Genomic DNA, 15,493 nt, shown 5'->3' on the forward strand with positions numbered 1-15,493 from the left:
AAATGTATTGAAGAAGTAAAAAAATAACAAAAAGATTATACTGATGACAGGCTGTACAATGACTGTACCAAGATATATCCTAAGGAATGCAGAAGTAAAATCTTGACACTTCTAGACCAAATGTTTGTAGATATTTTAGAACTTTACTTGAAAGAGAAGCAAAGTTCAATTAGTAAAGGTAATGAAATAAGCATGGACTTTGCTTGACGTCACACAGTTCTGGATCAATAAGACACTGTTTGAGCATACCAAGCAGAAAGATAAAAAGCAATCTGAAACTTTGTTTAAAAAAAAAAAGATAAAAGATAGCATATGAATATATAGAACAAAAATCATTAAATGGTTGAATTGGAATAATTCATGCCTTTGACATAGAGATTTTATCTTTATACGATTTTTAATTCAGAGAAACATCATTATATTCAATATTTTGCTGGGGCATTTTTTGGAAAAGGACTACAATTTTCTGAAACGGGCATCGCTATCACTATGAAGTTGCTATCGTTCATCATTGCCTTTAGTAACCTCAATTGTATTTTGTTATTTGCAAAATGGTATTTCCTGTAATATCTCTTAGATTTATATGTACCTTTTATAACATTGTTCATAATAAAAGCAATAACTGTTACAATAAGATTTTTACGTGATTGAAGATTGTCCAGCTGGGTTTGATGTTCGCAAAAATTTACCTCAAGAGCTGAAAGAGATGGTAACTTGTGAACAGCCTCCTAATTGTTGGGGAATTGAATGTTGTCTACAACTGACCTTCAACATACCCCTAGGAGACACCAAAATAACCAGAAATATCCCATTCTGGTTCAAGCTAGATCCATGTGATTTCTCCTTAGACATAGGCTTTGGGAAAAAAATGCTTCTTAAAACACATTTATTAGAATATGAGTATGGTAGGTGAAATACATCATGAACTGCTTTAATTTTTAATCAGCAAGATATTTCATTGCAAATTCTTATAATGAATGATAAATTTTGTATATCTTTAAAACAGTCAATAATGTTAACTTTCAGGAAAGCAACACACTTTGTCACTGGGCTCAGGAAACTCTCCTCCAGTAGAAATCATGTAAGTTAGTTGATTGAAATTATTGCTTTCAAACTTAAGTTGGGTATATTTAGGAATAATCCTTACTATCTGTCTGTTTATATGTCAAACTATGTATTTGCTACAAGTTTTTTTCAGTGAGAAACATTTAAAGTTCAAGCTTAAATTAAAATGATTCGTAAAAGGAATTTGTCCGCCATATTTGTATAATCCTGTCGTACTATCTGAGGTCCTTATATAAGCTGTTCACTTAGTTACGGTTCAGTGTAATCAGTGTCCACATGTGTAGACAGACGTATTCTACATAGCTATTATGAAACATTCGATAGCGACAAAAGTAAGTATATGCTTCCTCATGGTAGGAGAGAAAGTTACAAAAGAAACTTGCAACAGTTGCACAGGCCAATGCAGTTCAAACACAAATACATATAAACTGATATAAAATGTAAGCAAAGGTAAAGTAAGATATCCAACACGAACATGTGTTGTCCATTCCATGCAGGTACCCGAGACAGAAAAGCATTTAAGGTGTAACGAATGTGGAAGACATACCCCAGTGCTGATATTGAAGATAGGAAATCTAATCTGGCGTATGCCTATTTATCTTCGTCTTTAACCAGAAAAGTTATAATAACCAGTGTGTTTGTCATGTATCTAGCTGAAGTCAATTAGAACAAAGTGAAGGATACTTGGATCAAAATGATCTAAGTGTTAGTTTTGATGAACTCATGATACAGTTGAACTTCCACATTTTGAACCCTGATATGCCAATATTATGAATATGTCGCAGTAAATCAGTCCCACTACTATATGAGTTTGATTTTCATCTCTATTGTCACTTGGATATCTCATAGGTTTATAAAGAACTGTATGTTGTTTAGTGAGAAATAGGCAAGAATGTCGTGAAAAGGTGAGTCAAGAGGAAAAAAAATCTGCAAGTTTTTATTTAAAGGTATATGTCATATTTCTTGGTTACATTTCTTCCAACCATAAAGTACACATACATTTTGAAAGAGTTTGCTCTGATATTGGCAACATTTCTTGTAGTCAGCCAAAATCTTTGTAGATCTTTGGACAATCCATTATTTTAGATGTATGATTATTATATTTTCTTTACTAAGTCACAGTATTATCATTATAGCTTGTCTGTATTTTAAGGGTGTATAGGGATTCTGTCTATATATTCTAGTAAAAGAGGTCTGACTAGACTAATGTTTGTGCAGAATTCTTTTCTTTAATTTTTTGTTTGACATAGTCTTAAAAGTACAGTCAAACCTCTATCTCAAACCCTATGGGTTCCAGAAAGAACTTCAAGATATTTGATGATTTGAGATTTCGAGGTTAAAATACATAAAGAAAAAGAAACTTTTAACTCACTTCGACACACTTATCATATCTGAGATATCAAAGTTAAAGATAACCAAGTTCAAACGTATTTCAACTTGACAAAAGTGTTTTGAGATGGTACCCTCTTGATTCAAGTTTGAAAAGTATTATTTTATACTTATAAGGTTCAACTTTAATTTTACCTAATATTCAGAAGTATTGATGACTTTTATTTTAAAAATCTATGATAATTATACAGATATAGGATAGAGCAAATTCCAGGAAACAAAGGCTTTTTTGTGGATTTAAGAATACTCATTTGCTTTGACTTTGATGTGAAAATTACATGTATTCCAACAAATGATGGACTTCATATACTGAAAAATCAGGAAATCCCACTTTGTGATCAGAGACAGTTGATTGATTTTAGCAGTGAGTATGCTTTGCATGATGGTTTGCTATTATATTTTTAATGTAGCAGTGCTCTAACTAAATATTACAGTATACCCTACTTTGACCAAACTTGTAAAAGAAATGCAACCTACGATCCATATTACCTGTCTTCCTTTAGATTCTGCATTTGATATGTATTTTGTAGACTAGTGAACATGTTCATATTTACGAGCAGGTCCATTGCAAATATCAAAAATCCAAGCTTTCTTCGGACAAGAATGAATGATGGCTTGTAAAAATATGCAGCATTTTAGATATACCCACATGTTTTGATATAGCCCATTTAAAGCTCTCTAGTACTTTGGGAAAATGTGTAGTTTACAATTCTTTCAAAGATTTTTCATTGACTGATTGGATGAGGGAGAAGTCACTGAATCTTAATGAACAGTTGGCAGAGGGTGCCGTGATGTTACTGCTGGACCAGCTCAATTTGACTGATTTCTTTCAAAGATCCAAGTGTGACAGGACAAGGATGCCATACATACCTTCTATACAAGGGATCCATAATAGTATGTAAATGAAAGTTTTAGTATCATGCTTCCAACTGTAAAGTCTATACACCATATAGACAAGAGATTGATTATAATGCATTTTTTAGGGAAATGATTAGAAAAAAATTAAATAGATTATGATCTTCAAGTATGCAGCCTTACAACAGAAAACACTTTGAAACATATCTGGATGATAATTAAACATAAAGTTATAGATTTAAAAAAAAAAAAGTAGATAAATAAACATGCACGCATCAAATTTTTTTTTAACAGAATGTCCAAAGACCATTGTTTACCTGCCATCCAAGATTCCTGACCCAATGTCCTGCTACATACCAGGCTACTGTACAGGGATAGAGTGTTGCGCTGACATTCCTGTTCTTGGTCTTGGACTACATGTGTTTGCTTTTTTGGACTTGGACAAACTTGAACTCCGTATAGGAATGGAAAACATTAAAGAGACTATAAAACTAAATAACTATGTGTGGGGAGAGGTCAAAACTTATAGTGTGGCTGAAGGTCTTATCAAACTAAAGTAAGTTGATGTTCCTATTTAGCGGAGGTAAAGAGTTTATAAACTTATCTGCTCGGTGGAAATGTAAGTTAAACAATGATGTTGCGTCTACAAGTATTTATAGCAGTTATGAATGAAATAGATATCCAAAGCATGAACTTTTATCCTTTGTAATTTTGAAACATTTAATTGCTTGAAGTTAAAGAATCAAAATCCATTTGAACATGCAAAAGTTTTGATAAATAGCATAAACTAAACATGTCGTACTTTAATATTTTTACAACCATTTTGCATTTGTAATGCTAGTTTGAATATTAAATTCCTCTTTTAGGTTAAGTGTGAAGCCAATAACAAATGAGAATGTGTATGTGTTCAATGTACATGCCTCTGTGTGTCTGAATGGAGGACAATGTTCAATTGACATCCCAATTTTAAGGAATACCAGGTTACCAACAATCAGAGCCATAATCACTGGAGAAAGCAAGAGTATGTAAAGAACGTATAGATACTGTAAAAGGAGAAATTTTAGCAAGGTTGTTTAGATCACTAAAATTTAAAATTCCTCAATGGAGGTTACCTTATCTTTCCATGTATCACAAGATCGCTAAAATTGAATACCGATTTTTTTTTAGGGAAAAGCGCTAAATTTGCATCCCGCTAAAAATTCCACTTATACAGTATATGCCTATGAAGTTCAATGTTTACTGCGAATTCTTTTGTCAAATTTTAGCATTTTGTTATTAGATTGTTTTACTGTATCACACAAAAATTTTATTACAGTATTGTGGGTACCTTATGAAAAACAGTATTCTAGTTATTCTAGTACAGGGATTTCTGCTTTTATATAAGCAACAAAAAATAGGATAAACAATTTATTATTTATTTTGTACAGACTTTTCATTTACAAATTGGCTTCATGAGATGAACATAACACAGGATAATCTGAGAGATAATGCAAAGGCTCTTCTGGTTCAACAGCTCGGTATTGACCAGTACCTGTTAGACACACCATGTGATTCATCAAGAGATTTGTATTATCCCAGTAGCCATGGCTGGAAAAATGGTTAGTTAATAATTGAGCTTATATAATTTGTCATTTGGAGAGAAAAGATGTAGAGAACATCAGTTTTAAACAGAAAATTAAATTCAATGTCTGTTCATTACAGAGTGTCCTTTGGACTGGGTGGTTTTACCCCAGATTACCTCAGACAAAGTGAGATGCAGCCTTTCCTCAAACTGTACAAGGATAGACTGTTGTGTGGACTTCAGTCTCCTAAATCTCAAACTCCATTTCTACTTACACTTCGATAGGTGTAATTATGTCATATCTGGAGGAATTGAAAAGAAAACATTCAGTTATGGACTACTAGATTTCAATAGTTTTTGGGGTATAGTATTTCTGTAATATTAAATAAAAGAAAATATTCATTAAGTGATATATATATTTTCATTTCAAAATATGTTGTAGATGAGTCAAAAAAGGGTAGTATGGTTTACTGGTATTGCCAAGCCATGTATGCTATTGTCGGGGCTTGTCTGTAACAGGGGAAGAAGTTGTTTTTCATGTTCATCTTCATTTCTCACTTGGGTCTGTTTTCAGATTGCTTTTTTTAAGGATTCAATAACTGTCTAATTTTTGTTTTTATGATGTGATCAAGCAATTGGCTTACGCGAGGATTTGCATAAACGCCGAAGGCAAGCCAAATCCTTGATCATCATCATAAAACCGAACGATAAGACAGTTTTCTTATATTTACATGCTCTTCATTCTGAAATTCATGTGCTCGAAGCCCCGCCTACTTTCCCTCACCCTCCGCCCGCACCTGATTTTTTTAAACGATGCCTTTTGATGAACCAGTAGCTGTAGAAATCAAGTATTTTTACTATTTGTAGTTTTATCTCAAACAAAGAAATTTTAAAAATGTAAATGTTTCAACATATAACTTATTCACAAAAAACTTATACTGTACATTACTGCCTTTGGCAGCTATTGTCTATCTACCTGTACTATGTGTGCACTGAAGTGATGGGAAATTTCCTATTGCATGTGCACTGACTGAAAGTATTCAGGACATGTAAAATAAGGAATCTAGCTGCAGTTTCAACAGTTTTTCACCAAGAATAATTATTTCATTTCAAAGGGTGTAAGACTATTCATCTGCAGTATACAGTGTATGCCCAAGATGACAATCTATATATCAACATCATCCTAAAAGCTAAATGATGCCACTGGAATTAAAGATGGTTATCATGTTATTTTATTGATCAATGTTCATTTTCTGAAACATACAATCAAAAAACTAAGGATATGCGATTTTATCTGTATACCGGTATATCATGATTTTTTTTTATTAGGCGATACGTATCGTGATACGGAGACTAAAATACCGGTATTTTATATGTAATTATAAATAACGGAAATAATTAATTTTTTTGTTCACACTCTTGAATAACAATTTTAGGAATTGTAGAAATGGTGTTAAACAACGGCATCCTAACATCCAAACATGCTTTATTAATATATAAATAAAAATGAAAAAAGTGAAGTTTTGTTTTCACACTACATTTGTTGAAAAGTCATTGAAATTCATTTAAAATCATAGTAAAAATTATGCGTAAATATATCATGATATTATCGTGATATCTTTGGGGGAAATCGTGATATATCGCGATAAATTATTTTTGCCGATACCCATCCCTACATGTATCTATGATTGACATCATGAAAAGTCTATGATAGTTTAATTTAAATAATTCCTGTGTTGTCTAGGTAGAGAAGTCTCCATGAATATTGGAAATGTTGTCTTCATCAAGTAAGTGAATACTAGGAAGTTGTCTGTATATTATTTTCTCTACATATTTACTTTGTTTTATGTTAAGTATCCTTTCATCTGCCCCTATTTGAAGATTCGGTGGAATATAGTTTTTGCACTGTTCGTCCGTCTGTCAGTTTGCTGTTTGTTCACTAAAACTTAAACCTTGCCCATAACTTTTGATTGGCTGGATCTATGGCTTTCATATTTCACAAGTGTATTCCTTGTGACAAGACCTTTCATTGGGTACCAATATATTTGACCTCTTTACGTTGAAGTTTGACCCACTTTTGCAAAAATTTTCCAAACTTTAACCATGGTCATAACTTTTGAACAGGTGCTAGAACTTTCATACTTTTTTGATAATTGTGAGATGTTATATTTTATGTACTGTAACAGTAAAATATTAATTTCCATGCAGTCAGATTTGCTTCACCATATCCATACCTCAATTTATTTTGGAAATAAAAACTTCGACCTTGACCTTTTGAAAATCTTTAACCTTTGCCTTTACTTTTGAACAGTTGGTACTAGGGCTTTTATATTTCACATATGTATATCTTATGACAATGCCTTCCCCTAGGTACCATTAATTTTGACTACTTGACCGTGACCTAGCAGTTTGATTAACTTTTTAATTTAAAAACTTTACACATGGCCATAATATTTGAATAATTGGTGATTGAGCTTTCATATTTCTCAAGAATATTTATTGATTCTGTTCCTTTCTTTGGGTAACAACATATTTGATTATTTGACCTTGGCCTTGGAGTTTGACTTGCATTTGAGAAACATTAACCTTCTCAGAAAGCTGTCAGACTGGGGCATCAGTGTTTCACAAACACATCTAGTTCATTATGAAGATTTAATTCATAAAACATTTTTTTAATATAGATTTAAAGCCACCCAGCTGGAAGTATCTAAGAAATATGTCTTAGACATGGGCATTTCTGTGTGTTTAGAACCTGATGTCTGTGATTTAGATATTCCTATATTAAAAGAAGTCCTTATTCCAATTCTTAATTGTGACCTCACCATGGATTTCAATGTCAAAGGTGAGATTTTTTGATAAAATAAAATGCATTATCCACATATGTAAGTAAGTGGGGACACATATTGAAATTTTTTATATTGCCATCTTAATTATTCTTTGATTAAAAACTAAAAGTAGAAATGTTTTCCCCATAGATTTTTCTCTCGTGAAGTGGATGAATGAACAAGGTCTTTCATTTGATGGAAGTTTGTCTACGGCTCTGGCTGCTGCTTTGTTTAAGAAGCTGGGAATTGATTCTTTCCTGAAAAATCCAGCATGTGAAAGGACAGAAGCACCGTACAGTGTCAACAAACAGGACAACAGTGGGTGGTCCTCAGGTAGAAAATTTCTGTACAGTTTGATCACAATTAGTAGAAAAAAGATTGACACTGGCTTAAAATTTGGACTTTCCAGCAGTGTTGTCTAGAAAATAATTTCGGTTGTCTTCAATAATTGATCTTATTTTTTTGTGTGCATTACTTTCTTCCTTTATCAATTTTTGAATATGCATGTGGAACATTGTGTATCAATTAATTTGTTATAAAGTTTTCAATGAGAATGTACTACTAGTATGAATAAAATGTTATGATTTTGTAGACTGTCCAGCTAAAATGTCTATGCCAAAAATAAGAGGAACAACCGCCTGCTTTATTAAAAACACATGTACAGCTATCAAATGCTGTGTGGAGGTTGGAAAAGTTAGCAGAACTTTTGAGATTGAATTGGATATTGACTTCTGTAACCAGAAACTGACATTTGGTATAGAGAAGCTTACAGAAACTATTTCTCTCCAAGGATTTGAGTATGGTATAAATTTCAGATTTTAATTTTATTTTTCCATATTGATTGATTTGTCACTTCACTTGAAAAAAATACAATTTATAAAGTTTTTTATATATAGTATACACATGTATGTATTCCCAGTGTTTTTCCTTTATTTCAAAGTAAAGGGTTTGGGATCAATTGTAAAAGGCTAGGGTTTAAGGTTTATGAATAATATCTCTGCGAGTCTTATGACAGTTATGTTTTAAATTTGGATTTCTTAGCGGCATTTATATCAAGTGGTCATTTTGGCCATTTTAGGGTCATTTTAGGGAAAACACCGAATTCCATTCCATATGTTTGAGCAATAATGTGTAGCCCAAACTTTTTGTAATTGAAAATTAGGACTCTATAGAAAGATTCCTTATGTCCTAAAGAAAGGTAAGATAAATGCTACAACCAGGGAAAATTTGTTACAAAGGCAAACTTGCTGCTGCTGCATGATATAAGTTAACTCTTCCTATAAAATTGTAATATGTTATGTTTTATGTACTGTAACAGTAAAATATTAATAATCCATGCAGTCAAATTTGCTTCCCCGTATCCATACCTCATTTTATTCTGCAAATATTTTGGTATTTGTCCCCCACTTTCATTGAAAGTGAGAGATAGTAATTTGGTTCCGTATGCCTGTCAGTCCATCTGTCTAGCTTTATATCTGTCTGGTGAAACAGTTTCATTTCCGAAGATATCTCAACGTTTGAGACCTTTAAGGTTTTGCATTGAAATTTTACATCACAACTCTCTATGGCCTAATGAAGACCTCTATTGATTTTGAAGTCAAAGGCCAAAGTCATTAATTCATTCTGTTTGTGTGTAATAAGGCCTCTCCAAGTTTTTTCTTTGTTTACGTCGACTCTAAATTCGAAAACCGATCTTTCTATCTGGAACACACAAACCAAAAAAAAACACAACATTTTAAGCACAACTCTAGAATTTTTCATCATCATTTGAAAATTATCTTTGCATTGTTTTAACTAAGTTAAACTACTAGTTTATTGAATAAAACTTTTTTTGGTTCACCACTTAAAATATGAGATGTCAATCCCAGAAGAGTAAATTGTGTTTCAAAGATTTGTATTTGTCAATTTTGATTTATGTTTGTTTTTAATTTAATATCCTCAAAACCAATCCGCCTGTGGACGCTAAACATAGGAAAAAACCTGAAACGGCCTATGTTTTTTTCCGGGCAATTTCTCAAGAGGCCTTTTAGCTTTTGCAATGAAATTTTATATCAGAACTCTTTATGGCTAAAGAAGATTTTAAGGTCAAAGTTCAAGGTCAAAATCATACTTTACAAATAAAATTTTCCAGATTTTCTTGAAGCTTTCATCAATAGAATTAAATATCACAACTCGCTTTTATTTAAAGAAGATTTCTATCAATTTTTTAAGTCAAAAGGTCAGAAGTCAAGGTCATAAATTTATATGCTCGTTATCTTTCTGTGTGTGACACTTCCGTTTCCAGACAATATCTTAAAAAGTCTTTGAGCTGTTGCAATGAAATTATATATCACAACTTACGGTTTAAAGAAGATCTCTTTCGATTTTTAGGCCCAAAGGTCAAATTCATACATGGCAAAAACATTTTCCAGAAGCTTAGGATCATTTTTCTGAGAGCTTTCTTCGATGAAACTTAAAATCACAACTTCCTATGGCTTAAAAAAAATGTATAAATTTTAAGGCCAAGAAGCTGAAATGTCAAGGTTGACTATTTTTCTTTCTCCAACACCAAACTTTTTCCAGTTCTTCCACCCTCTTCTTTTTTCCTTATGTGAGAGACACAGCTTGATTACTTCATAATGTGCAAAATATAAGAAGGAATATAAGGAAACCTGACTCAAGGTATATTTACCATGCCACCAAGAAAAAGGGATGAAGATTCAGAAATAAATATTTGACCCAAAGTTTATTTATAAGGTCACCAAATAAAAAGGGATAAGAAGTCGATTCAGAAATCAATATTTGATCTACCTCTCAGGATCTCAAGTTACTTTTTATTTATATACACACAAATAAAATTCTCCTTCATCAGCTTATAAAATTATATTTATATTGGAGTGTTAAGAAAACAGTTTATTAATTTTTGCAGGAAAAAGAAAGGAGGTGGTCATCATGGGTGTTGTCAAGATGTGGTAGGTTTTTTGAAGGAAAAACTTGTTTCTTGGGGTTAAAGATGTAATTTTGTTAAAATCAGTGTTAAGATTTTCATTAATTTTCGTTCATGTCTGGAAATTGGAAGATACCTGTGGAGCAGTGAACAAGAATATTTTATCTATTCAAAAGGTACACAATTTGGGACAATGAAGGGGAAGGTGTTTATGTAGTAACAGTAGATCTAGCAATCTGCTTTGAAGATGGAGGTGATTGTCTCATCAACACAAATATCCTAGATCAATTCAAATTGTCTAAACAGGCATGCATTTGGGGAACATCATTCTTGAGCCAAGGTGTGTGATAACAATAAAGAGTCTTTAGCATGAATAGCGAATTAAGTTATGTATTACATTTTAACTATTTATATTCAAGTAATATATTTAGCACAGAGCTTATCATATTTAAGTACTACCTCCCCCCCTCTCCAGATCTGGGGGGGGGGGGTGTAATACCGTAAATCTGGAAATTTTCGATTTATTTTTGCGAATTTTGGTTAAAAGGTGTTGATTTATTTTTATGTTTTAACATTTTGCGAATTGTCATTGGCGCTAAAAATAAAAAGCGCTTAAAATGTTCATAACAGTTTATAAGTTACCCATGTGCACACAATAAATTATGCATGTACATACAATCTTTCTTTCGTCGGAGTTACATTATACATAAGAGTAAGTTCTTTATTAACAATCTGTCGTGCTAGGAATTCGTTGTTAGATAAAACAACTGACTTTCTTTCTTGGAGAAATAATTTAAAAGAGACCTACTGCCTGTCAAACCATCGGACTATATTGAATGTAGTTAAGGCACGGATTATCACGGGTAATTAGCTTGTAGTATAAACAGATTTCTTAAAATGACCACTACTTACGACCACCTGTTCACCGGGTTAAAATAAGACACCAGCTGTCAGCAAAATTTTTGTTTACATATTTTGTTGTTGATTAATTTTAAGAAAAATATTTTTGCGAATGCAATGCACGCCCAACTTTGCTAAAAATTTATCTACAGTAAAAATTTCCAGATTTACGGTATAGATAGATTATTTTTTCTCTTTTGTCAGATTTCTCCTTGAAGCAGTTTATGGAAGATAGTGCCATCACAGCATATGATCAAATAAAAGGTCTTGCTCTTGACAAACTGAAAGAGGCACTTGGTCTTCCTACTTTCTTGAATGATCCCCCTTGTTCATTGGTAGGCTCTGCCTATGTACCAAATGTCAATGGAATCAAAAAAGGTTTGAAGATATTTTAAAGATTTTTTCCTTACACAGCATAATTAATGATTATGGATGAATACAATATTTTTGGGGGGCTTTTAGTGTGCCAAAAGGACCTTTCTTCCCTTCCAATGCTCCCCAGTAACATGGCTTGCCAGATCACAGAGTCCTGTACAGGCATTGACTGCTGTATTGGAGCAGAACCAATCCATCACAACTTCCATGCCTACCTTGACATAGATTCCTGTAACTTCACCATTAGATTTGGTATTGACAAATTCCAGTTCCAGATCTACATGATGGAATATAGTTTTGGAGTGGAAAAAGATGTCAGACTTGTCAATGTTGTTCGCATTAAGTAAGAATCTCATTTTATTTACAATCAAGAGATTTGCTCAAGAAGGTTTAATTGAATTAAAGTGCAAAGACATGTACCCATTTTTTAAACAAAACAAACTACATTTTTTATAATGTACTCGGTTATAAAGTATCTCTGGATGTAAAGTAGCCATTCCGTAGTCCCGGCAAAGTGTCTATATATTTTATTGGAAAAAACACCGCTTACAACGTATTTGTATATAACGTAGTATACCTTATAAAGTATTAGAGATTTGGTCCCGTTACATAATTACACTTCTTATAACGTATTCTGACACCTGGTTTCACATCTTTTATATCAGCTCAGTGACTGCGGATAAGTTTCAGGTAGATGCAAGGCTCTCAACGCCACTTTTTAGGAATGGGGCAGGGGCGGTAAAGATTGGGAAATAGATGACCTTTTGAGAAATTCTGGAATAACCATTATACTTTAAAATCATGAATACCGGGTTTCTGGTCTTTGTTTTCATCTAAATTTCTGTTTTGTATCACAGAGGAATATGAATAGCAAGTTTAGTTATTACATATCCAACCATACTTTCATTAATTTTGGGGATAAATGACTATTGGGAAAATTAACACATTCAATTTGGAAGAAAGGTACCTTTTTTGAATTGGGAAGGGAGCTCTAATTATAGACAATCGAGAGCCTTGAGATATATTCATAATAAATTGTTTGAATAAAGTTCATAGAGTAGATGTATTCATAATAAATTGTTTGAATAAAAAATCATCTTTCAGTCAGTAAATAGCTATATAACCGAAAATTATATAATTAGACTAGTGAAAGAAAAATACAGTGATTCAATATCAGTAAACCGCGAAGACAGCGAGGACGACGAGACCGTGCCTGACACGTGCAAAGCATCTACCCAGACGATCAAAGGACATTCGTCTGAAGTTTTCACGACTCTGGCAACTCTGGAGACCAGTAAATAAATGGCCTCAGGCCATACAGACAAACATTACGGACTTTTTATATGATCTGACGATCAATATATAAAATGTTACTGAATATTAATCTTTCTTAATATAAGAAACGAAACCAAATATACTTGTAAATCATTTACAATCTATACATACTTTGAAATATTAATAACACAGTAGCAGTTTGAAAACTGTTTACGGTAAAGGTGTACTGAGTACACTCGGTATCCGTTTATCACGTACACCGTTATAACGTAGGATTTATCACGGTCCCTTGAGATACGAATGTGGGAATCTCAGTTTTAACTGAAAAGAAAGATTTTCGAAAGGCTTCAGTTTTTTAAGAACGTGGGATCTTAGCTGGAGAATGGCCCTTGAGCTTTTGCAATAAAATTTTATATCCTTGCATTTTTGCAAGGCCATTTAATCAGATCACGTGCTCGGTGGGTAGAAGAGGGTGAAAAACCAACAAAATATTTTTGCAATTTAGAATCAAGAAATTATATTAATAAAATTATTAAAAGGGTTGAGATAGATGAACAACATACTGTTTATGATCAATTTGAAATTTTAAACCAAGTTAAATCTTTCTATGAAGATCTGTATTCAAATAAAGAGTCAGAATGTATTGATATGGATTTAACTGATATTATTGATCCAGCTGAAGTTAAAAAACTTGACGAGATGACTTCTAATAGTCTTGAGAATGATATAGAAGAAAGTGAAGTTTTAGATGTATTTAAGAATATGAAAAATAATAAGTCACCAGGAAGTGATGGTTTTACTGCTGAGTTTTTCAAATTCTTTTGGATAGATTTGAAATGTTATATTTTAAATGCAATTAATTGTATTTTTTCAAAGAAAGAACTTCCAATTTCTCAAAGACTTGGGATTATCTCCTGTATACCCAAAGGTGATAAACCAAGACAGTTTTTAAAAAATTGGCGTCCAATTACTTTATTAAATGTCTTGTATAAACTTATATCTGGATGTTTAAGTTGTAGAATAAAGTCTACTCTAGAATTTCTTATTTCTGATACACAAACAGGTTTCATTAAAGGTAGATATATAGGGGAAAATACCAGATTTATTTATGACTTAATGTCTTACACAGAGTTAAATAATATTCCTGGTCTGTTGATGCTAATTGATTTTTAGAAAGCATTTGACTCAATTTCATGGCCCTTTCTGTATAAAGTTTTAAAGTATTTTGGTTTTGGAAAGAACATTATCGACTGGATTAAGATCCTAAATACAAATTTTAAAGTTTCAGTTTTACAATGTGGATTTTTATCAGAACAATTTTCTATTCAAAGAGGTTGTAGGTAAGGAGATCCTGTTGCTCCCTATTTGTTTCTCCTTTGTGCTGAAATTTTGGCTATTCTCATAAAACAAAACAGAGATATAAAAGGTATAATAGTAAATGAAAAAGAACACAAAATCTCTCAATATGCAGATGATACCTCGCTTGCCCTTGATGGTTCACCAAAATCTTTGTTTGCTGCTCTTGATACATTGGATTTATTTTCACAAATATCCGGTTTAAAGATAAACAGTTCAAAGACAAAAATTATTTGGATTGGCTCAAAAAAAATTTCAAGTCAAGTTTATCATCATTCAAGATGGAAACTAGATTGGGGATCCACAACTTTTAATTTGCTTGGTATAACTTTTTCTGTAGAGCTAGAAAATATTATTGACATAAATTATAAACTTGTTTTACCAAAAATTAAATCAATGATACAACAATGGAAAAGACGAATACTTACACCTATTGGTTGCGTCACCGTTGTAAAAACGCTCATTTTACCAAAACTTACTCATTTATTTATTTCCCTTCCTACCCCTAGCTATGATAAAATATCTTTATTGTGTAAAGACCTTTTTGAATTCATATGGAAATCAAAAATTGATAGAGTTAAAAGAGATATAGTCACTCAAGATTATTTATCTGGAGGATTAAAGATGTTAAATGTTGATTACTTCATAAAATCATTGAAATGTACATGGGTCAAAAGATTGGTAACAGAAAGTAATAAGCCATGGCTAGACATATTTTTTGGAATTAATGGTAATGATGCTGTAAACAAATTTATGGATTTTGGTGATGCTTTTATTTTAAATAGTCTAATACCTCAAAACAATATTTTCTGGTTTGATGTTTTTACTTCATGGTTACATGTTCTGAAGAATGTAGATCAGGATGTTCATATTGAATACAAGGCTTGTAATATTCCTATATGGTATAATTCAAATATTAAGGTAGATAATAAGAGTATTTTTATAGAAAATTGGTATAAAAGTGGA

At 32.1% G+C, this 15,493-nt stretch overlaps 1 protein-coding gene across 1 annotated transcript in view; it reads left to right on the forward strand.

Annotated features, from left to right (window-relative positions):
• LOC133184959 (uncharacterized) overlaps positions 1-15,493 on the forward strand; it is a 226,303-nt gene that overhangs the window by 69,772 nt on the left and 141,038 nt on the right. The window contains exons 41-56 of the mRNA XM_061320024.1: positions 654-905; positions 1,027-1,081; positions 2,646-2,818; positions 3,175-3,348; positions 3,604-3,865; positions 4,176-4,330; positions 4,737-4,907; positions 5,011-5,232; positions 6,615-6,657; positions 7,552-7,712; positions 7,846-8,028; positions 8,288-8,497; positions 10,604-10,646; positions 10,798-10,961; positions 11,726-11,899; positions 11,984-12,239. Of these exons, the coding sequence (XP_061176008.1) occupies positions 654-905; positions 1,027-1,081; positions 2,646-2,818; positions 3,175-3,348; positions 3,604-3,865; positions 4,176-4,330; positions 4,737-4,907; positions 5,011-5,232; positions 6,615-6,657; positions 7,552-7,712; positions 7,846-8,028; positions 8,288-8,497; positions 10,604-10,646; positions 10,798-10,961; positions 11,726-11,899; positions 11,984-12,239 (2,698 nt within the window). The remainder of the gene's footprint in view (positions 1-653; positions 906-1,026; positions 1,082-2,645; positions 2,819-3,174; positions 3,349-3,603; positions 3,866-4,175; positions 4,331-4,736; positions 4,908-5,010; positions 5,233-6,614; positions 6,658-7,551; positions 7,713-7,845; positions 8,029-8,287; positions 8,498-10,603; positions 10,647-10,797; positions 10,962-11,725; positions 11,900-11,983; positions 12,240-15,493) is intronic.

The sequence above is a fragment of the Saccostrea echinata genome, unplaced genomic scaffold, assembly GCF_033153115.1.
Source record: "Saccostrea echinata isolate AGI-Se365-2 ecotype Australia unplaced genomic scaffold, CSIRO_AGI_Sech_v1 ptg000012l, whole genome shotgun sequence".
Lineage (NCBI taxonomy): Eukaryota > Metazoa > Mollusca > Bivalvia > Ostreida > Ostreidae > Saccostrea > Saccostrea echinata.